Source organism: Sceloporus occidentalis, unplaced genomic scaffold (genome assembly GCF_023333645.1).
Source record: "Sceloporus occidentalis isolate IW3139 unplaced genomic scaffold, rSceOcc1.0.p SCAF_40, whole genome shotgun sequence".
NCBI classification, from domain to species: domain Eukaryota; kingdom Metazoa; phylum Chordata; class Lepidosauria; order Squamata; family Phrynosomatidae; genus Sceloporus; species Sceloporus occidentalis.
The window spans coordinates 1,886,103-1,910,503 of NW_028317020.1; the positions used below are offsets into that span (position 1 = coordinate 1,886,103).

The following is a 24,401-nucleotide window of genomic DNA, read 5'->3' on the forward strand; positions in this document are numbered from 1 at the left end:
GGGAGGGAGGGAGTGTGTGTGTGTGTGTGTGTGTTTAAGTGTATGGTGTTAACAGGGCCGGCCCAAGGCAAAATGCCGCCTGGGGCGAATTTTAAAATGCCGCCCCCCCCCTTATCTACCTTCCTCTCCCTCCGTCCCTGCCGCCCCCCCCATTATCTACCCTCTCTCTCCCCCGCCCCCCACTCCCCCCCCTTGTACTTACCTTTCAGCAGTCCTGCGGCGAGTCTCCCTGTTCGGTCTCTGTGCCGGCTTGTAATGCTGAGCGCCGGAAATCTTCCGGCACTCAGCATTACAAGCCGGCACCAAGACCGAACAGGAAGACTCGCCGCAGAGGAGAGAGAGAGGGGCGCCGAGCGGGTACTGACAGCTTGGTAAACGAAAACCACTCGGCGCCCCTTTCTCTCTCTTTCGCCCCACTCGGCTCCATTGTCGGGCCGGCCCTGGGTGTTAAGAGTGTGTATTTTAGTTATGGGAAGGTGGGCGCTAAAGAAATACTGCATCCAGACCACTCACCCTAGGCTCACCCCTGGTTGTAAAGGTTAAAATATATCTGACTAAATGGATGGGCCACAAACAGGCAGTCCCCATTAGTCTTTTACAGATAAATGGGTTAAAAGGTTGTAATGAAATGTGCAAATCCATGAAAGCTAGAGTGGCCTATGTTAATAGAATTAGTCATCATTAAAAATCCATTATATTGCCTTCTCTATGAATGCATCTCAGCTACATTCCATTTGAGTCTTTACAAATGTGTTTTGCTCACTGAAAGATAGAAATATGGACCATTCAGCCTGGCCATTTTTTCTTTATCAGTCCTTGATCTTGTCTTACGTTCAGGATAGCTTTATACCTATCCCATTTATTTTAAAATTCTGTTACTGTATTAGCATACCTGGGAAAGTGTGGGCTCTGGCTACCCAGCACTTACGGGATGCAGCCAGTGGGCGGTCCCGCCAAATTTGGTGGGTGTGACATTTTAGGAGAAATGGGCAGGGAGTAGGGTGTGTCAGGACCACCCTCTCACGACCCAGAGGATTAGGGTGTCAACCCGGAGAAGCGAAGCTTCTTCCGTAGAGTTCCCAGGTATGTGTACTAGCCTCTACCACTTCTGATGGGAGGTTATTCCATTTATCTACCACCCCCTCAGTGGGACTGGATAATTAATAGCATATCCATCAAAAATTACATTTTTATGCTGAGCTGAAAAAGACGATACAGGGTTATTTGATAATATTCTCAGTATTGCAATATATGCCAAAAATAGTGTTGACATATTGATACCCTCACGCTTGGCAATTCTCATTCACAACAATCATGTAGTTGTATGTTATATGCAGACTCCTGTTATTCTGAGACAAATACAACTTCACCTGCAGCTTTTCAGTTTTTTGCATTTTCACGTCTCTAGAAATGTAAGCCTCAAACAAATCAGATGTCATCACTGGCGGCATCACATTTCTTTCTGGTCAACGTAGGTCCCTACAGCACCATAGGTTATACAATACTAGCATCTAGCCATGTACACATTGGGCTCTATTCAATAAAGAAGGAATCTCTAGGAGAGTTGAGAATTCCAATTCACTGATGTCAATCTCAAAATGAAGAGCAGATCCCCGTAAAGCTTCTCCTGCAAGAAAGTCAGAGCTGACCCTGCATAATGCATAGCCAAATCAGGTATTACATCACATTTATTTATATAGTGGCAGCAGATTCCATTGCGCTGTTACAACAGTCAGAAAATAGTTATAGCAAACTTGTACAAAAGGAAAAGAGGGTCCTGCTCTTGCAAGTTTACAATCTAGTCGATTAGAGTATTAAGATTTTGTAAGACATTACAAAAAATGTTTTAACACATAACCTATGCATTATACAGAGTCAACTCATACCTTATAGCTCATCGAGCTGAAATTTTAAACTCTCCTGTAGATATATGCTTTAGTCAATACACCTCATTGATTTCTCCCACAAGTAAATATGGGAAAAACCTTGGACTCCTTTTTTGCTACCACTCAAGACTTGGTGGTATTGGAGCTGGAGTAAAAATGGGGCTCCAACGACCATGCTGATGTCCGTGTTGGGGCATTTAGTCAGATATCTGTGAAAAGCCTGCATTGTTTACTCTTGTTGAAGATAGCAGTTATGTTTTTAACCATAAATCACACTTTCTCTGCTGTTTTAAGTGTTCTTAGTCAATCAGACTTATAAAAATGAAATTTGAAAACAAAGTTCAATGCCTGACCAGGGAGGGGTTATAGCCACAGGGAAACAAAAGCACGGGGACATTTGTCTCTTTCTTCATTTTCATCCTCCCTCTAGAGAGTTCCAAAACTCTGCAGAAAATCTAGTGGCTCCTATATGGAGAGGTTGTATATTAAATAATGTGTGAGCATGAACTGGACTAAACAATATTGTACAAAATAGCAACATATAATTCTGTAGCAGAGTAAAATTCTGTACATTCTGTCGCAGTTCTTAGATTTTCTCCTACATTTTATTGCTCTGTTCACTAAAACCTATGCTACATTTACAGATTACAGATATACATAAAGCCAAATCAGCCATACTAACTTCATGTTCCCATTATTTGTATGGCTATTATTGTACCTATTCCCTATTAAGGTAATCCTTCTTCAGTTGCTAACTGGTTCAAGCAACCTTTGAGGGTGATGCACTAGGAAAGCAGATTGATTAAATATTAAAAAAAGAATATTCTAAATAATCAATTACATGTTTTTTTTAAACTAAAAAGTATAAGCTATATCATAAAAAATGTCTGTTGAGGCTTTTAGCTATAAGTATATTTGAAATAGGTGAAGAAAACAAGATATATAGGGTAGCATATGTGGGTGGACAATCTGGGTATCGTAAATAATTAATAAGGCTCCATGGCAATGCTTTATTCCGGGAAATCAAGGAAAGTTCCTAGTTATGTAAATGAATAGTCAAAACGCTCAAAGCAATAAAAATACGTCAACGAGGAAGGTTGAAATAGTTTATTAAAAATATCTTAAAATCTGCTATATGTTACACACATTAACACAATTATTATTACTATTGAGTAGTGTCAGAGGTAGGAGCGAATTAAGAAACTGACACTACGTCAACACAAAGGAGTGTGGGAACCTAGTATATTACATAAGTTGGTAAGCAGTTAGCCCTGAAATGTCTGTAATCAAATACACATAGAAAAGGCATAATACTTTATATAGTGGCCCATCTGCACACCTTTTGTAGCTCAACAACCTGTAGTAAAGTGGGTACCTAATCTTCTTGCTCTTTCAAAATGTGGGGAAAACATTAGAGGCTGCTTGCAAATGTAGTGCCCAGAAGGCTTATGTCAGCTGTTTTCATTTTGATTCTGTTCCCATTTTCACTTTTATTAGGAAAATGGGAAATACTTAATGATTTTATTAATTTAAAATAACCTTAATATCCATTCTGCCCTATTGTAGAACATTCTACTTAATGCAGCACCATCTCGTTGTCCGCTTATGTTGCCTGGTCTCTTAAGATATTCATGTATTAAAACACATTTACAAATAAAAACTTTTAACTTTACTTAAAAAAAAAAATAAATAGAAACCAATAATCCAAGTCCATTTATCGTCAAGATCAGGAATTCTGAGATACTGCAGTAATTATTTCAGCCAGCTAAGAATATGTATTTGTGCAAAAGTGCGAATGTTCCAAAAACTGGTTAGCAGCAAATACTGGTTCTGGGCCATCTTGAGCACAGTATACTGCTGGCTTCCATGGACACAGACCGAGAATTTATGGCTTAGAGCTGCTAGATATGAGTCTCGTCTTTCTTCCAGTTCTGGGGGTATCCATGTCTTTGGTAAGGTGAATGTGCTCTTGAAATGTGATCCAGAGGTACTACAACATCATCGTTATGATTTGTGTTTTTATTCAGTTCTACCACTCTAGGGACCACCACAGACCACCGATCTGGAAAAGGTACAGATAAGACAATATTAAAAATCACCTGGAGGAAAGAGACACTAGAGTAAGTGTACATTATGCTTCCTAGCATATTTTCCAATTACAGTTTAGTTATAATTATCAGTTGACCCATCTTGAATTATGGAATACCAAATTAAATAGATAATAGTACATTCATTCAGTATCACAAATGGATATGTATTTCCTTTATCAGTAATTAGAGAAGCACAGCATATCTTCACATCCTTTGTGATTTAATATGCTCCATACAAATTGTTTGTAGCTCACAATAACCACTGTCATGGCTATCACCAGGTATACTGTTGGTACAGTGGTGTTGGGACAAAGTGCTCTCAAGCCCCACCTGGATTAGCCCAATGATGTTGGTGGGCAGCGCCGACCCCAACCGCTTCATATTTCTATGGTGGTGGGAAGGGGAATGGTCATAGACAGGGAATAGGTAGATCTAACGCCGCTCTTGAGACCCAGAGATGTCAGTTCCTCTTCAATTCTAACATTCCACTTGCAAAGTGTGTTGCTTTTAGCTAGTCATACTATCATTAACACACCTTGCTCTTAGAACGTAATGACTATTTACATTCACTTTAGACATGGGAGTGAGTGACTGTTTTGTGTGATTACTCTGGGGAGGAGTGTAAGAAATCATTGTTACACTTTTATTCTGTTCTACACACTTTAGGCCTGAATGCAACTTGAGCGTTAGGAACAATGTTATCAATTATTTGACGTAGCTATTTGAGGGTTTTCTGTGGAATGCCGGTGTATCCCATGACCGCTCCAATAGGGTTCCTTAAATTCACATATTGCCCATATATAGTAAGAATTTATACCCTAACTGAAAGTAAAGGGGTATAAATACTCATGTTTACAAGGGCAAGGTCTCTTTCTCCTCCTTCTTATTAAGCATACAGAGCCTACAGTACCTACTACCATCAATCAGTACTGTATGTATGCTACTTTATTACCAAATAACCCTACTTAAGAAGACTTAGAAGCTGTGGTCTTAATTGCTGTTTGGTCACTAGAAAAGTTTAGATATTTAAGACAAAGAATATCTAACAAGGAGAAAAACTGAATGAAAGCAAGGCAGTTTACTAAATTTTTTGAGGAATAGTCTCTTTAATGTCCTTAATAGGTCCTCAAAAAGAATCTTGAGGACAATTTACAAGAACAAATGGAGCACAGTGTGAGAAATATAAAACTTACCTCTCCTCAGACGTCCAACAGTCTGTGAGAACCCATAATATTGATATGTATCGCTCCTCCCTGGATCCTCATTAATGATGCCAAGATTCTGGTTCCAATGAGACCAGTTTACCTCATCGACTCTAAGATACAGAAAGGGACATGTCCACAAATGAACCTTTATCAAGAGAATTGAAAAACCTTTCTGTAGAACAAGTAATATTAATCCTCTTGAATGTAAAAACCCTAATGGGCTGTGAAGAGTCTGACTGCATACAAACAATCTACAGAGTGGAAGAAGGGCAACATATGCAGTGCCACACACACACACCATAAAAACACCATTGTGTTATTTATGGGGCTGAAACCTACCTTTTAATGCAAGTAATACGCAGACCAAAAGCACTTATAAAAACACAGAAGCATGGCCCTTAAATTTGCTATCAGACTGGGTTACATGGCACTACCATCCATCTCACATAATTACATAGTTCATAAGGTTGAAAAAAGACCTAAGTCCATCAAGTTCAACCCTTCTACACAACCTTCGTATTCTTGATCCAAAAGAAGGCAAAAAAACCCTAATTAAGCTACTTCAAATTCTGCCATCAGAGGAAAAAAATCCTTCTTGACTCCAAGAGGCAATCGGATTTCTCCTTGTATCAAGAAGCTCTAAAATATTAATGTTATTCTATTTATATCACCTGTATGTCATGCCTTTCTAAGAAAATATCGAGGCCCTTTTGAAGGTATCTAATGTATTGGATAACACCACCTCTCTTGGAAGTGAATTCCAGACCTTTATTGTCCTCACTGTAAAGAATCCCTTCCTTTGTCGTCTATGAAACCTGCGCTCTCAGAGGGTGACCTCTTGTTCTTTGTAAAGAACTGATTTACACAACTATTATGCAAACACTGTTGAAGCACAAGCCACTCATTGTGTGCTTACTTCTTGGAATCTCACTATGCCATACCCGTGATAAATATTAAATATCTATCTTTGTAAAGTCCAAGACTAAGGTTATAGCAGTGTATAAAGTTCCTGACCGCACAAATAATACCAGGCATAAAACAATGAAATTACAATAGCCCTAACTGTTTCATAAAGTAGACAAGTACAGTCAAAATGGAAAGCCTTCCTTTGTAGGACAATCATACCCTAATGGTGGTCTGGGTGCCAGTTGTGGACTATGTGTATCCATAATGTATTCTAGAACATCAGGTTTAGAATTGTACCACAAAGAAAAAAAAGGGGTCGATCCAGCACTTGAATGAAAAAATCTGTGATAAAGAGCGGGGTGCCGTTCGAAACACGTTCAGATTTTCGGTCTCCTCTGCACATAGGTGCAGTGAGGTGTGAACTATGCTTTTTAATATTGAAGTTAAATAAAGTGGGAAGTTTTTTCATTCAAGTGCTGGATCGACCCCTTTTTTTTTTCTTTGTGTTTATTCCACGCATCAAGTCCGTGCGGATCCGTGCTGATGAATATATAGGGAGGTGAGCTGGCTTTTGCATTTATTCTATTTTGTTAGAATTGTACCACACTTGTAAAAGCTATGTATGTACATCTGTGCATGTATATTCACACATTTTATTTTTAACAATGATTGCCAACGACACACGAGGACTCTTGGGGTTTTAAAATGTTCTCCAAACACACTTGGAAAGCCATATATTACAAAGACAAGTCCTCACCTGAAAATATTCTTCTTTGGGTACAAACAAGGCATGGCTATTGCTTTCTAGTTAGCTGTGCAAATGTGGATTTTGTTCAGCAACCCCTACTATAATCAATGGTTGCAAAGGCTGAGGCCACACCACTGAAGGCACCCGATTTACCTACAAATGTCCCCATGGGTCTGCCTGTTCAGAGTGTGTGCAAGTATCCAGATTAAAGTCTGTAAACCATTTGTGAAAAAGTGTCTAAAATGGAATGTATGGAATTAGCATGATTATTATGGAATTTAAAGAGATTTGTATTTTTGGCATATGGAAAAACCTTGGATCTTACTTTTTCTTAGTTCACATCTATACCTTAATAGTCAATTGTTGTTAAATGTTAACCCTTTAAGAGATTATTTTTTTGGTAATGTCCTATTGTTGAGCAGTACAGTAAAAAAATATAGCAACCCAGACAACCTTTTTATACTCTAATAATTAACACAGAACAGACAAGGGTCTAATGAGGTCTAATTATGAATCAATAACAGATATCCCATTAAGTGCTGTCATAATTGCCAGCAACTGCCTGTCTCTCATATTTACTAGAAGATTTAAATACCATCTGCTAATTCATGCTGTGCCTTGTGATATAGCCGGAGACTTTATTAATATGCAAATTAAGTTGTAGCTTTTGTGTAGGACCTATTGCTGTCCCATCCCTAATAATCCCTGATTCCCTTCGGTGCCTTTTGTAACCCAATAGATTTCACCCCTTCCATACCATTGTGCCCTGAAACAATGAACGGGTGCAAGAATGAGGCGCAGTTATGAAATGACTTGCCACTTGACGGTATAAATCCAATTTAAAACAATCACTTGCACGAAGAGGTTCTCAAAATGTTCTAGCTATCCGGTATAACGAATAGAAAACAAAAGTACCATCGGTGGAAAACAGTGCACCAAATATCTTTTTTACACTGCTGGCCATAAATAGCAAATTAAAAAAGGGAAGCCATAACACATCTGCTATACATGGTAAAAAATAAAAGCAACCAAGCTTTCAAGAATAAGAGTATAGTCATATTAAGACTAAAGAATGCTTTAGAAAATCCTTATGATTAAAAGCGGTAAAAGAAAATGTCCCTTCATTCAAAGCAAAAAGATATCTAATAACTATAGTATTGCTAAGTTGTATTGGTGACAATATTGATGATTGTATGATAATTATATGACCACTGATGTGTAGCATGTGTTGATTTCTTATGGAAAAGCTGTAAACTGCTATTTTAAACGAAGTGACCGTCAAACCCATTTCACTCACCAAAATGACATTTTCATATATTAAGCCTATTGTGACATAGTTCTGCTCTCCATTAAAAGGCTAAGCCTTTAATCATTTAGCTGCCCTCTGAGACATAGTGAGTTAATGAGATCCCATAATTTATATTTCCTCTGGGTACATAATATCACTCAAGGCAGTGGTGAGCAACCCCAGGCCTGAAGGGTTTCAATTCAGGCCATAGTTTAAGGCTACTTACACCTAAGCACAGATGTGACTGTCAATTAATTGGTTATTCTGGGCGAACAAATGTTTAATTTGTGGCTTGTTAGAGTCATGTTTGGGCTGGAAGTCACCCAGTGCCCCCCTTGCCCCAGAGCAAGGAACAATCAAATGGAGTACAGTATTGATTGATCTTATGCTTGAGTTTATTCACTAAAAAAAGGTTGCAGTTTCACCTCACGAAGTTCTCTTTACTTTATGAAGGAACAACCCCTATGGGATTCTTCTGCAACAATAGCTTGGATGGCATCACAGAATTCATATTTAAATCAGTTCTTCAATGTCATCTCACCAATTGAACTCATGCATTATGCAGGGCCAGATCACCCCTTCTTGCAGAGAAGTTTGCCAGGAATGGCTCTTTATAATGCATACAGAATTAATGGATGGCATAACTTTCCTGCTAATTTTGGCTTTAGAGAGTAAACCCCGCTGTTGTGGGTTTGTGTTGGCGCACACATTCCAAACAATCAATGTGCCTTACCTAAAACACCAGCGCCGATCCGGTGTCCCGTCAATATTCTTCCCCACTGTTACCATCTCCCCTGAGCGGAAGGCTTTTCTTATAAAGACAGGGAACAGCCTTTCTATATCCAAGATGGTTGTGGCCCACTGGGAAAGAAAGATATTAGTGCCTATTATTAAAATCTTATGTTGACAAAGTGGTCTGTATGTCTTAAATTACAATACTGTATTTTAACACATTGTATCAAAAGGTAAGGACAGTCAGAGTTTGGTCTTACATTTGTATGTGTATGCATAGATCCCAAATCAGCCATTATTGTAATTCCCCTTTTTTAATGATCTTATATTCACTTTGTATCTCCACCTTCCCCTCCAACCATTTTCGGGTCATTTTCTCCTTTTTCCCAGCTTTACTTTTTGTCTTGCTTCTTCTTGTTCTTCTGTATTCTTACTTCTGTCTTAGTTCTTGGTCTGTACTCCCTGTTATCTGCTCCATTAACCTGGCCTCCTGGAGCGCTTCCAGTACAGGGTGGAGCCTCCCACGATAGGAGGAATGGGGAAGAGGCTGTCTCCATGAAGCACACCCTGGCTCCTCCCTTTTTGTGGGAGTATTCCAAGAGGCCAGAATAAAAAAAAATAAAAAATAAAAAAGCTTTCTCCGCTGATTCATCTGCATTATTCTGGCCGGGTGTAGTACATGTGCAACAGGGCGGAGCCTCGGGGCACAACCTCTCCACGACTGGAAGAATGGGGGGAGGCTCCATTACGCCAATCAGGGGAGAGGGTGTGCGCAGATTTTGGGAAGTGAATTGGTATACCTGGGTAACGCAGCGGATAGTGGGGAGAAGCAGACCAAAAAAAGAAGACATAATAAGTGAGGAACAAGAAGAGACAAGACAAGAAATGGAGCTACAGAAAAGGAGACTAAGGCAGGGAAACTAGGGAGACATTGAGAATGAGTGTTTTGGGCATTGGGGCTTTTACTCTGTACTGCGCCAAGATTTCTGATGGCAGCCCTGATCACATGTCACATTTCTCTTAGATACAAGATGCCGGTAAGAAAAGAACATGATGTATTAATTAAAAGGGGTATATGCACTGACATGAGATCAAAGATAATGCAGTTTCCTCTCACTGACTTCACCATGCATTATAAAAAGGGCAATCTCAGTGTGTGAGCATATGCTCCAAGAATATCTTGGATCCTCCTTTATAATACATAGTTAAATCAGTCACCTCCTCATTGATTGAACTATGCATCATGCAGCCCAGCCATTCTTGTAGACCTTTACTTAATAAACCCTGATTTCATTTTTATTTTTGACAAACTATCAACAAGCTTAGGTCCCAATCTATCATCCATGGTCTTGTTTACATTGATAATTAAAGTAACAGTTTGCATAACCAATGGGAACCCGAAAAGTAGAAACGCGACATTTCATGTTCCAAGTTCACGTATTCCTACCTGTAATTTCCAGATCTGCTTGCTTTCCTTGGAAACTTGGCCAACCGTCTCCCCCATTAATGCGATCAACATGTTAAGTAGGAGGACGAAAGTGAGAATGATGTAGGTCACTAACAGTATGATGAAGACAGCTGGATACTTAGCACTGTTGATCATATCCAGGTCACCCATGCCAATGGTCAGTTTGAAGAGGTCCAGCAGGAACTTGCTAAAGGTGCTGCTGTCCCGACACGATGGATACTCCGGCACAGTGCAATCTGTGCCATTACCGTTACAGGTCTCATTTGTAGGGCATGGGTTCAGCAGGGACACCAAAGCTGGAAAATCAAGAGCATTATCATTACTAAATATATGAAAAATACAGGAGTAGGTTTTTTTTTTGTCTTCAAATGTTTAAATCTAAATTGTATATATCTTTATGGTGGTTACGGTAAATTACACCCATTACTTGGTTAGAACAATCTACCATGGCGTTTTAATGTACAGTCTCAAACACTGCCCTTTAATTTGCAAATCCAAAATAACTGCGAAAAGGCCCGATTTTGATTCCTAAGGCTATAATTGCTGTTTATTTCTCAAAGTCAGGCTATCAATTTTTTATGTACATAAAAAAAACCTTAAAGAAAAAAAATAACTAACTGCTTTCAGACTTTACCTTCCAATTTTCGCTAACTCCAGAAACATTACCCTTAAGTTGAATGTGGAAACCCTTATTTACCAAGCTACCGTCTAAGATTCTATGTTCCTTATGTGCTGGAAGTTTTTTTGAAAGAATAAGATATATTTGTTTACAGCAACAGGTTTTAACATCTGCTGGTAGAAAAACAGATCTAGAACTAGGCTAGAAGTCCGGCAGATTTATTTTTTCTAGTTCACTGTTCTGTTCATACCTGAAGCATATCCAATCATAAACAGGAGGTACACAAGCAGGAAGCGAAATAAATCTTTAAACAGTATCTGAAAGATATAAGAGACTATGTTAAAACACAAATCCATATTTAATTCTACAGGCATTGTAAATAAGCAAGCCCGTTGCAGCTCTAATTAACAGGAAATTACCAGTCACATTTTCTTATTGAAAGAAATGACCACCTGCTTATCCAGTTCCTGAGGGACAGCATGGGGATCCCTAAGCACCCGTGTGCTGATTGCTTTGTTATATTTTACAAAATTTCTAGCTAAAAAGAACCTAAAAATATTGATACAATGGTTGCACACCTGGCGCACACGTTGGCATTCTTTTATATTCTACTATTATTATTGAAGTTTATTTATATGGTGCCAATTTACACAGCACTTCTTAAATACATACATTCAATGACAATGATGAGACTAGAATAGGCAGACTACGACAAACTGATAAATTAGGTAGAGAGGGTCTTGCTTACAAGTTTGCAATCTAGAGAGATTCTGGAAAAATATTGTGAAATGGACTACAAATACAGTACTACTATTCTAAAACATAACATACATTGTTGGTGTGCATGATGGCTGCATCACCCAGTACACATTTTCGTTCACTCCCATAACACTATCAGGCACACTAGGCCCACGTTGCCTAAATTGATAATCTTGGCACATTGCAGCAGTAACCATCCAGGAGGCGGCCAACAAGCAGGCTCACATTACTTTGCAGTACTAGCATGGCACCACTGTGTGAGGCTCACAAACGCTGGTCTATTAAACTTAATCTAAGACAAACTCTCCCAAATCTGTTTATTACTAGTATAAAAATAAGTTTTCAAAAACAAGGCAAATTAATTGTTGAATATAGTTTGAGTTTTGCATATATAATGTTTTTGGACAGCTGCATATTAGCGATTAGCATGTGTTCTAAGCTCTGTTATTTTAGCATAATCTACCAACACCTTAACTCCTTACTGCCTTGTGGTAAACAATAAAATGGCTCTGTTTCAATCACCCTGTCTGACCAATGTGACATTCTGCGATGGAAAAGATTTCATTAACCAAGAAGGACTTCATTAGCACTAACATAAAGCATCAGTGCAGTGTGGTGTCTGAGCAAGGAAAGTCGCCAAAAATATTAAATAATTGAAAACAATGGCAGCTGCCAGATATGCAGATAATATTGGAACAAAATAGGATAAAATCATGTTCTTGTTAAATCTAACCTAACATTGCTGTATGTTATGCCCAAGGGGAAATTTTTTTTTTAACTTTACTTAAGTTAACTGAAATGTTTCATGTCACCTTGACATAGACAAGACTATTGGTAAGTGAATCAACCCAATATTATAATCTGGTACTTTGCTTCCATCTAATGGTCACATGCAACACTTACATCTCCTCACATAAAATACATAAAAGTTAATTTTGCTTTCTTATTCTCAAGAATAAATGTTTGTATATGCACTAGGAAATGTACATTTAAAATCTACACCTTCACTATTTACTGAAAGATTACTAATAAATAAAACAGACATTTAAAAACACAGAAAATGTAAAAATTGGTGCTTACGGAACATATACTAAAGAAAGACATTTACTGATAAGCCATGTATACAAGTTAATTCTGTGGGGGGGTATTCTGAAGCAGAAATGTTCATATTTGTAGTAGGAAATGTTTTTTTTGGTTATACATACTTACTGATTAATGCAATAAAAAATTACTAAAAAAGAACTGTAGTTTGCGGTAGCCGTATTAGTCCAGTGTATAAGAATGCAAAAAAACAGAATGTTGCAGAATCTTGTAATACCTTTTTTATTGGACTAACAGTATTTAAAATAATAGACGAGCTTTCGGGAGTCCTCCCTTTATCAAGTCAAAAGCATTTCTGACCAAGCAAGTGAAAAACACAGTTTAAAACTGACCAGTACATGTTCTGATACAGGGTTAAAACAGGGGTTAAAACAACACGGTAGAGAATTTGCAGACAAAAAACTAAGAGGGTCGTAAATAGTAAATAGGAGAGAGAGGAGAAAAAAAACAAAACAAAAAAAAACAGGTTATAGGAAGTTTTGATAGTGTGCTAAGAAGCTCAAATCCACATTAAGTCCTCTGTTTTTACAATCATAAAAATGTATCATTTTGGCTTCAAATGTCTTTCTTTCTTGGGTGTTTTTGAAATGACCTCTCAGTGTTTGGATTTTAAGGTCATGTATGGAGTGACCGGTTTGGGTGAAGTGGTGCCCAACTGGAGTGCAAAGGTTTTCTTCATCATGATGATTGATGGAGTATCTGTGCAGATTCATCCTTTTATTGAGTTGCTGGCAGGTTTCACCGATGTAACACCCTATAGTACATTTGGTGCATTGAATCATGTATACAACATTTTGTGAAGTGCATGAGTATGATCCTTTAATATTGTATGTCTTGTTGTTGTGGGTGGCTGTGTTGCTGGTACAAATGTGTTGGCAGAGTTTGCATCTGGCTTTGTTGCATGGTTTGCTTCCATTATCTGTGTGTGTAGTTTCAGTATGTAGTTTGCTACTCACCAGCTTTTGTTTGAGATTAGCTGGTTGTCTGAAGGCCAAGATGGGGGGTTCAGGGAAAATTTCTTTTAACACCACATCCTCTGCTAGCATTGGCTGCAGATCCTTGATGAGGATTGTATGTGGCTACTAGAGGTATGCGTGAGGATGTTTGTTTGTCTGTGTATTGCAACAGGTGTTCACGTGGTGTTTGTAGAGCAGAGTTAATTTTCTTATTGATGATCCTAGGTTTGTATCCCTTTTGTTTGAGTGTCTCAGACAGTGTTTTTAGATGCATGGCTCTGTCATTAGTGTTGGAGCAGATGCGGTGGTACCTGGTGGCTTGGCTATGGATGATGCCTTGCTTTGTGTGGGATGGATGGAAGCTGGATTTGTGCAGGTAGTTGGATCGGTCTGTAGGTTTTCTGTATAGGGATGTATGTAGTGTGTCCTTGTTTATTGTGACAGTTGTATCCAAGAAGTTTACACTTTCTGTGGAGAAGTCCATTTTGAGTTTGATAGATGGGTGAAATCTATTAAATGCGTTATGGAACTCTCTGAGGTTTTCTTTTCCGTCCGTCCAGACAATGAAAATATCATCAATGTAGCGATAATATTTGTAGGGTTTGTGAAGTTGTGTTTCCAAGAATCGTTGTTCCAGGTCAGCCATAAATAGATTGGCATATTGTGGTGCCATTCTCGTCCCCATGGCAGTGCCCATGGTTTGCAGATATATATTGTTGTTGAAACTGAAGTAGTTGTGTGTGAGGATGAATTCTATGAGTTTAGTAATGGTTTGAGGACTGTATTTCTGGTTATGAGTATGTTCTGAGAGGAACAGAGAGCAGGCCTCAATTCCATCTACGTGTGGGATGTTGGTATATAGAGATTCCACATCCATGGTTACAAGTATAGAATTGGCAGGCAAGTTTGTAATTTGACTAAGTTTGTTAAGGAAGTCAGTGGTGTCTTGTATGAAGCTCCTAGTGTTTTTAACAAATATGCCACTATTTACTATTTACGACCCTCTTAGTTTTTTGTCTGCAAATTCTCTACCGTGTTGTTTTAACCCCTGTTTTAACCCTGTATCAGAACATGTACTGGTCAGTTTTAAACTGTGTTTTTCACTTGCTTGGTCAGAAATGCTTTTGACTTGATAAAGGGAGGACTCCCGAAAGCTCGTCTATTATTTTAAATACTGTTAGTCCAATAAAAAAGGTATTACAAGATTCTGCAACATTCTGTTTTTTTGCATTCTTAAAAAAGAACTGAAATACTGCCTGATGTAAAACATGTAGACTAAAGAAAAACATTTATCAACATTCTTGAAAACATTGTTCTATTGTGCTTCTGCTTTTTCCCCATGCTCCGCTCTTGCTTTCAAGGCCACCTTTTGGCCAGAACATTTTAACCTATATTGCATATACTATTATTAGTGCATTTTACGCAACACCAAATGGTTTTGTGACAGTTCTACTTCCAAGCAGGCATCCTTTACAACAAGCACCTGCAGGCAACATCTCCATCGCAGGGCCATGCTGTCACCCACATATCAGCATTGAATGAATGTGTTTTGTTGAGCACTCACCTTCTGAAGCATGATGCTGTAGGTCCCGGTCAGTTTCAAGCCTCTGGTGAAGTACAAAGCATTCATCCACCCCAAGACTAAGGCAAACACCATGACAGCCAGGTAAGCCTCAATTCCAGCCAGATACAGCGAAGCAGTTATAATGATCAGCACAGAGTAGATAAAACTTGGAGAAAAGGCAAAGTTCCGATTTTAGAGATACACCAGTAAACACAGAATGCTTAATTTAACAGACATCAGTTTTTTACCCACAATATTTTCCAACCTTTGTATGGATAGGTTATTAAATGGATACAGTTTGTAAGGTCAAATTGTAAGAACGGTCAGCATCAGGATACTCGTCTTGGATTTCATAAAGCTAGTGCAATAGATGGAACACATGCTAAGTAAAATGCCTTCTCATTTGAAAGCCCTCGTTTCATGGAAACAGATAGGAGGGCAGATAGGAACCATCCGGCCCATCTAGCTCATTTTTCCTGATGTAAGGAATCAGACTATAATCAGTCCTTGCTCTTGACTAAGATTCAGGATAGCTTTAGGTTTATCCCATGCATGATCCTTTGCTGCTGTTCCATTTATTTACCACCCCCTCTTCCCCTATGCTGAGCTTCAAAATCACAAAAGTATGCAACCAGATCAAATCAAATAATCAACTAGCTGCATACAAGTAACTGTAGTGAAATGATATATAGTATATAATATTTAAAGAAAATGTAAAATACTAACGTCTGTTATATTAAAGCTTTAAGGTGAAAGCTGTTTGTTATTGAAGAATGACTCTGTAATTATGCATTTCACAATTCAGTATGATCAGTAAACCATCTAAACTAATATCTGTATGATAGCAATAGGATTTTTTTTTCTGCAGGTAACGTAGGCCATAACTTTAGACAAAATGTAGTTAAAAAAAAAAAAAAATAAGCATAGCTATATGTAGATATAGGTCCACTGTAAAGTATGCATGCCACTTACTAAAGCAATTGAAACGATCCATCGATAAACAAGGAATTCACACCTGGGCACTTTTTCATGAACAGATCTTTCATCTGTGGAATATACACAAATGTCTATTTAAAACCTCAACATTTTCTGGTGTTTGTGCAAGTAAATTCTGTAATGCCTACTCTAGATTGTAAGCTCGCGAGCAGGGCTCTGTCCACCGAATGTATCGGTTTGTCTTAGTCTGTCAATTCTTGTCTTGTCATATTCCTTGAATATATGTATTGTATTAAGCGCTAAACTGTTGGCGCTATATAAGATAATAATAATAATAATAATAATGCCGTACATGATAAAGCACCGATATCTGGCATTGCTTACCACAGCACATTATACGGGGCCAGCTACTCCCTGACCAATATAAAACTATTCTCATATAGTAGCACCACTAGTGTCAAGTATATTTCTTTTACAGAAAGATTGTTAGCCTGATGGTTAGGGAGTGATATTTCAAAACCAATAGGCAATGAGTGAACTGACATCAGCAATGCAAACATAGATATCGGATACATTTGAAATGTATGATTTTGTTTTTGAATTCAAGAACATATGATGTCATATACAAGAACTGGATAGAAAATCACACCGAGAGATCAGAAATGAATTTACTAAGCGATGTGTACTCTGGGAGGAAGAAATGAGAGAAATTATATGGCTGGGCCTGAGCGTGCAACAGAACAGAGGCTATCCAATGTCACAACTTGGTCATTTTACTTACGTTGGTAAAGAAGAAAACTATGCCTGTCATTAGAGTTATCACCTCTCCAGCTAGTCGCAAGTAATCCATTGTGGTCTTGTAGGGGTAAGGAGGCTACAAAATATAGGAAGTTACTAGTGTTAATCAACTACATAACTAGCAAAATACAAGTAAAAAGTTCATTGGTGATATTGCAGTTAATGACGAATACAGAGCCAACATTAAACTAAAACAATTGACCAAATATTACTTCTCTTATCAACAAGAGGCCATCTTTTGAGAGATCTGATTACCGTATTTGCTCGATTATAAGACGAGGTTTTTTTCAGAGCAAATGCTCTGAAAAATACCCCTCGTCTTCTAATCGGGGTCGTCTTCTAATCAGACCTCAAATAGAGTCTGATTAGGAGACTAAGATCCAGATCCCCCGCACCGCTGCAGGGGACCTGGATCCTCCTGTCTCACCCCCCCCCCCCATCATACACACACTTACCGGTGCTTCCTGCTGTATTGCCGGGGCAGCGGGTTGACGTCTACGCGATCCGCGTAGACAACGTCCGCTGCAGCCAGAAGGAGGTGTGGCTAGCAGCGGGGGTTGTCTGCGTCCGTCGCGCAAACCTTCCCCGACTGTCAGAGATCAGAGTTCCCCGCACCGGTGCGGGGAACTCTGATCTCTGACAGCCGGGGAAAGTATACGCGACGGACGCAGACAAACCCCCGCTGCCAACTCCACCTCCTTCCGGCTGCAGCAGAAGGCGACGTCAACCCGCTGCCCCGGCTGGAAGCACCGGTAAGAGAGGGCTGAGAGGGGAGGGGAGGGGAGAGTGTGTGTGTGTGTGTGTGTTAGTTAAATGGGGGTATAGGGTGTGTGTGTGTGTTAAATGGGGGCATAGGGCATTTCTGGAGTGGCGTTAAGGGGGCATTTAATAGAGCACTCTGCCTCCTGAAATGCCTTATACACCTATATGCCACTCTGCCCCATAATATGCATTTTAACCCCCTAAATGCCAGAGTGGCATATAGGGGTATAAGGCATTTCTGGAGGCAGAGTGCTCTATACAATGCCTTTTAACTCCCTTAATGCCACTCTGCCTCCTGAAATGCCTTATACCTCCCTATATGCCACTCTGCCCCATAATATGCATTTTAACCCCCTAAATGCCAGAATGGGATATAGGGGTATAAGGCATTTCTGGAGGCAGAGTGGCATATAGGGGTATAAGGCATTTCTGGAGGCAGAGTGGCACATAGGGGGTCAAAAGGCATACCATGGGGCACAGTGGCATATAGAGGGTTAAAAGGCATATCATGGGCCACAGTGCCATATTGGAGTGGCAAGCCTGGAGGCAGATGTGCGTAACTGGGGGACAGGTTGGAAAATACAAGAAATAAAAACAAAAAAAATTTTTCTCAATCATAGCTTTTATTAAAAAAAATAGTTTACATGAATTAACATTTACTGGTAAAACTTTTTTCCTTTAGGGTCGTCTTATATTCAGGCTTTTTCTTTTTTTCCTAAGTTAATATTCAGATTTTGGGGGGTCGTCTTATAATCAGGGTCGTCTTATAATCGAGCAAATACGGTAATTATTAACCTGCCTTTAATATGCTTACCTAATGACACTCCATATTTATTATTTCTAATCAGTCATTTTATTATCCCTCTTTGTAGCTGCTGATTAGTTCAGAATTAGTGAGAAGGAAAAAGAAAGGAGTTGTGGTATTGTGGACAGTATAGCACTGCTCTCCATTCATGATGGTTTCGCAGAAGCAATTAAAATAAATAAATTAAACATGGTTTTGGTAATTAAGAATAACACTCACTTTGCCTTCCATGGGCCTGTAGTATGCAATCAAGGTAAAGATGACCATGGAAATTAGATAGGATACAACACTGGTATAGAAGGAGACAGCACCAAATTTCCTCCATTTATCTCTTAAGAGTTCATTGATAGGCTCTACGGCCAACATCTCATGGCGGTTCTAAAACATGAAGAGGGAAAAAGAGTTTTTTGTAGGGAATGCCAACGTGCATCCTGACAAGGTCCATCTAAACGATTTGCTGGGAAAGCTATGCAAGAACTTTCTATAAACATTGAGACAATTGTTCTGTTGTGTTAATGAAGTTACCCTCTCAAAAACACAACATTCACTATGGGTTATATAGAGCCAATGCCATGTAACCAATGCGAGTCCATTAAACATCTAAGGCTTTACATCCAAAATATCGATCTTACCTCAACCTTGCTATTATAAACTAAGATTTCCAGAACAGAGACTTCTTCTCCACAAGTGTCTAACGAAGACAAATCATACAGCGAGGAGTAGACAGGACCGTATGCCCAGTCACGGAATTTCCGTGAGAGGTGGCGTGCATCTTCATCCTTTATTTCAAGTCGAATAATGTGCTGAAATATCTGTGAAGATAACAAATGTGTAACACCAAGTCAAGCCGGGTGCGACAGGAGTCCTAAACATTCTAGTTGAACGTGAAAATGTAAAGTTCTCTCTATGCAAATGGACTTTTTCTGTTTAAATAGAGCTGCAAAGTCATTCTTGTGACAAGCTTTTAGTAGTCTGTAATTAGGATATAATTTAACACTTGATTGTGTGGGTCATTTTGTGTGATAAAAGGTAGATCAAAACCTCTAGTAGATTACAATTAAAACTTCTGCACGTTCCTTCGTTTGTCGCAACAGACATTGATAGCACCAATAACACATACATAAATGCCCTGCTCCTTGCGTATAATGAGTCGAAGGGATGGGGCAGCTGTGATCTACAGCCATTTGTAATATGAGGGCTGTGTTCACTGCTAGTGCTTCACGCCTCCATTGTTACATGAATCGTCTTCCCCTAATAGGGCGAGTACTATATCCAGTAACAATGCAGTTAATTCTTCATTCCTGCACAGGCAATAGGTAATTACATTATATTTTGCTGACATTCTACATCAGCCTCTCTTATTTCGGGAACTACAGACTAAATAAGTTACTGTAAGATATCATGTTAACCTAATATGTAGCCAAACCGTGATGCCAAAATAATTGTTCCTCTATAAACCTCTATCCTGATCGCACACACAGCGTTTGTAATCTAATTGTGGCCTACTGCACTCTTCCTTGTTTAGGACATCTTTCTTCTTACTATTACCATCTTCCATCCAACTGTTGCCCCATATAATTGGAACTTACTTCCACATAACCTTAAGCTCCCTCTATTTTTTATTTTTTTTTAAACTCTTAAAATTACCTTCTTCAAAGACGCCGACAACTTATTCAATTATTCACCTGCCTAAACATTTGGTATCTTGTCTTTTTCGGCCATACCTTGTGTTTATCTGGTAATGTGGAATGGAGTATTTGCTTTTCACCAGACAAAAGAGGCCTATATCACCCAAAATGTTAATGGAATGTTGTTCCCGAACACTCAAGGAGGATTTAAGCAACATTTGTCAATGTTTTAAAGAGAGCAGTGGCTTCTGTCTTGCAATTCTGCCCTGAAACAAAGTTTGCCCAGTCTCTTTATTGTATCAAGAACACTGATCAAACCTGAGATGAGAGAGACATACAGACCTATATTTGTTGTTCTAGGATACCTTTACACCTTGCTTTGAGATATTTAGCTAGATCACTGGGAAGATGCACAATGGAACCCTTCTCCACTTGGTCAACATGGCTTTAAACAGTGGTTTGGTGGAACACCAGAGCCCTGGTAATTACTGCATAAACCTGTTTAAAACAGATACGCGACAACAACCGTTTTCTGGAGTTGCTTTGGAATATCATTGAACGCTCCATTATGTAGCTTTGGAATCGTTTATGCTTCAATATGATGAAAAGGGCCAGCATTCTTAAGGTTTATTGTGGCTAAATCACAGACTGCACATTTGATTATTGAGCACATCACACAAATTAAACAAGCACTAAACTGTGGTGTTATTTGTTAAAATTAGCTGACCAAAATCAATATGCAAGATATGTAGAAATGCTAAAAATAGGCAAAATACTTCATGTCCATGAGTAGGTGCTATTTTCAAAATTGTCCAGCAACTCTGGTTTCTGTAAAAGTAGTCATAGTAGTAGAAATATTAATAATTAAGCAAATACAGAAAAATATATAGGATGTAATTCTCCGTTTCACCACTAAGGGGCAAAATACTCAGCTATTGTGAACTATTCTAACATTTTCTGTAATTAAAGCCCATGTCAAGCACAACTAACAAATATTATGTCTGGGAAGCTCATCACAAACAAAAGCAACATATAAGCAACAAATGTATATATAAACAACACAAATTTTGTAGTGGCAGACAGCGCAGAAAAAAAAATCATTTAATCATGCTTATTCTAATTGAGTAATCACAAATTAAAAGCAAAGCATAAAACAACAACATATGATCATTGAACATCGCATTTAAAAAAACTTTGTGAACTTAACAGAATTTAAAATTATTTAGGAAAACGCTCACCCCAATTTTGCCCAGTTTGGCAGCCATCATAAGTGGCGACATCCCATCATTGTTGAGGATAGCCTCCAGGCTACAGTCAGGATATAGTTTGGCACATTTAATGACCAAAAGGTCATACATCTTTGTTACAAACTTTGTATTTTCCCTTGTGTTGTCTGCAATGGCCACCAAAGCATGTAATACAGTGTTGCCTCGTGTGTCCTGGCGCCGCAAGTCTGCGTTCTTATGAGCATTCTCTGTCAGGTAGTGCACAATGTCAGGTTGGTTGGTGCAAGCTGCCAGAGATAGCGGGAGCTCACCTAGTGAATAATAATTTTATAATATTAGACATTCCATCCAAGTACAGAGCTAAAATGACTAAATTTATTTTACCATACGTCGGGGAAAAAACATAACTGGAGACTCAAGAACCTTGAATTAATACTATAGATATTTTTTGGGCCATTTTCAACTGTATCAGTTTAAGTGTTCCTATTACGGCTATGATGATTTCCCTTACTATTGCATCTTTTCATACCATATGCAAAACAGGCTTGGAGTGAATATGGAGACAACCGATTGGCATTGGGGGATGTTTGTTTTTCTTTGTGCGAACATGTGGATACACTTGAATCATTTCTGCACATTAAAACACAATAAATAAATACATTGTGGATATACATGAATTCATAAACCACATAATGACAGCTCGCTCTGTTGCATTATCACGGTATGTAAAACTACTGTTTCCAGAGAGGATTTTTTTGCCTCTCAAATTTTCAGATTTTTTTGCCCAAAATATGACTCTCAAAAATATTCATACTGTCAAAAAGCGGATATCCTTTAAATGTGCATTTCCATGCCTCCTGATCACCTCGGTTCTTTGGCCACTTTTTGTGATTTACTCCACTGTTGCCAAAAACAGCATAACAACTGTTCCTTAAAGGGCCAGTTTCCATGGAGCCATTCCAAAAAATGTATGCATATTAAAGTACTTTCAACCAGATAAAAAGCACAATGCCGCTTTCATATTCATTTTATATGTAAGCGGATATTGCGTTTTTTTGTCTGGTCCATTTGATAATCCCCACATGAAACTATTGTGGGTGTGAACGGACACAACAGCTGAGTCCCACTAACCCTCACACATAGGAGCAGCTCACACATACAATACTGTTATGTTCGGTTATTTTAAGACAATGTGCACTTTGTATTTAGCCATTTTTCCTTTCTTTAAGGCAAGGTATTCCTTTTTATTTAAAGTGTGCACAGCGCTTACGGCTTGTAATGTACTCTTCTCAGCCTGGACTAAGAGTTAATTAGCAGGCTGGGGCCTGAATTCAAAGACAGCGGATTCTAATTATAGGAAGAGTAAGTTGGAAAATAATGCTATACATCCATAGACTATAGTGACAAACACCATTAGGTTCTGTAACATGTACAGACAAACGCAATAGATACCTCAGGATCAATATACTCTCTAATCATCTTGCTTGCACTGCACTCTTCTTCTGCTTTCCCACTCTCCACTGGCTCCCTATTACCTTTAGAATTAAATTTACAATCATTGTACTAACATATAAAGCCCTCCATAACACTGATCCTCAATACATTACTGCCCTCTCACCACCTCTATTCCTTATATTTGTCCTTACCCCATTCCCTCATTATTGTAAGCTTGCAAGCAGGGCCCTCTTCACCTAATTTGTCTTAATCTATCAATTCTAGGCTTGTTATACCTCTTAAATATATGTATTGTATCAAGTGCTGTGTAAATTGTTGGCGCTATATATAAATAAAAAATAAAATCGGGTCTAATCCAGTCTTTACTTTGGCATGTATGACTGTGTAGTTTGTGAACATTTAGAACGTAGATGTATTAATCTCATCAGTAGCATCAAATATTGTAAATCTTTGCCCAAATTGCTAACTTGATTATGATAAACTAGGTGCTGTCCCCATAAGCCTGAGACGGATAACAGGTATATAGAATCTCACTTCCTAATGTCATGTGGCTGCTTCACCGGTAACCAGGGCAGCCTCTCAGAAGACTTGTCTGCCCTGGGGACGGCACGCAGGTGTCTGAAATGACAGCTCTGTGTCAGCACAGACTCATTAACCTGCTTGTTTGCATAATATTGGCACAGTGTGGTGGTAGATAGGAAAAGTGTATTTCTAGATTACACTAACAAGCATCCAATTCTATTCTTAAAACAGTTTCTAGATATAAAACAAAAAAACAATATATGCCAAGCCTGTTTCGGAAATTGGTGTATTTATACTCTAAACAGTGCACAAAGCAAAAAGCCGACAATTAGTATAATCATTTTTGGGACAAAGGAAGAAAGACATCTTGCCGCAAGTACAAATGCAAGAAAGACCATTTCACCATTATCGTAAAGTAAGTTATATGTTGATATTTACACAGATCTTTTATTTTGTACTTTACTGTTAAAAACTTAATCACAAGATCAGCAGGGAAACTTAAGAAGCCATCTTTGATTTCTATGCCAATCACCTATCAGTGACTGCCATTTTTACATGATTGAAGAATCATTCCTGAGAATTAGTTGGCCATTCAACACCGCTAGAAATGATGCTTCTAATGCTACAATTGTAATACCTAAATAATAGTCCAAAAAGGAAGTGGAGCAGAGAGATTTCTGTCCCTTGGTAGGCATAAAACAGGTATGTATACAGAAGGTATACATACATCCACACACACACACACACACACACACACACACACATACATACATATATCCATCCACACACATATATATACATACATATATACATACATCCACACGCAAAATGCAGGAACCATGTAGACACGAGACTACGAAAATCAGAATTAAAATGAAAAGAGAAAATCGTATTTTTTTTTATTCAAAGCTGGCAACCTACAGAAACTGTACCTACATAGACTCTTC

General features: G+C 38.6%; 1 protein-coding gene across 1 annotated transcript in view; it reads right to left on the bottom strand.

Moving 5' to 3' along the window:
- Window positions 1–3,787: 3,787 nt before the first annotated feature.
- LOC149290195 (transient receptor potential cation channel subfamily V member 4-like) overlaps window positions 3,788–24,401 on the bottom strand; it is a 34,414-nt gene continuing 13,800 nt past the window's right edge. Inside the window, exons 5-15 of the mRNA XM_089489391.1 lie at window positions 21,490–21,788; window positions 19,256–19,435; window positions 18,843–19,001; window positions 17,040–17,132; window positions 16,295–16,368; window positions 15,323–15,488; window positions 11,193–11,259; window positions 10,303–10,619; window positions 8,857–8,984; window positions 5,170–5,291; window positions 3,788–3,948 (exon numbers count right to left, since the gene is read on the bottom strand). Of these exons, the coding sequence (XP_089345517.1) occupies window positions 3,788–3,948; window positions 5,170–5,291; window positions 8,857–8,984; window positions 10,303–10,619; window positions 11,193–11,259; window positions 15,323–15,488; window positions 16,295–16,368; window positions 17,040–17,132; window positions 18,843–19,001; window positions 19,256–19,435; window positions 21,490–21,788 (1,766 nt within the window). The remainder of the gene's footprint in view (window positions 3,949–5,169; window positions 5,292–8,856; window positions 8,985–10,302; window positions 10,620–11,192; window positions 11,260–15,322; window positions 15,489–16,294; window positions 16,369–17,039; window positions 17,133–18,842; window positions 19,002–19,255; window positions 19,436–21,489; window positions 21,789–24,401) is intronic.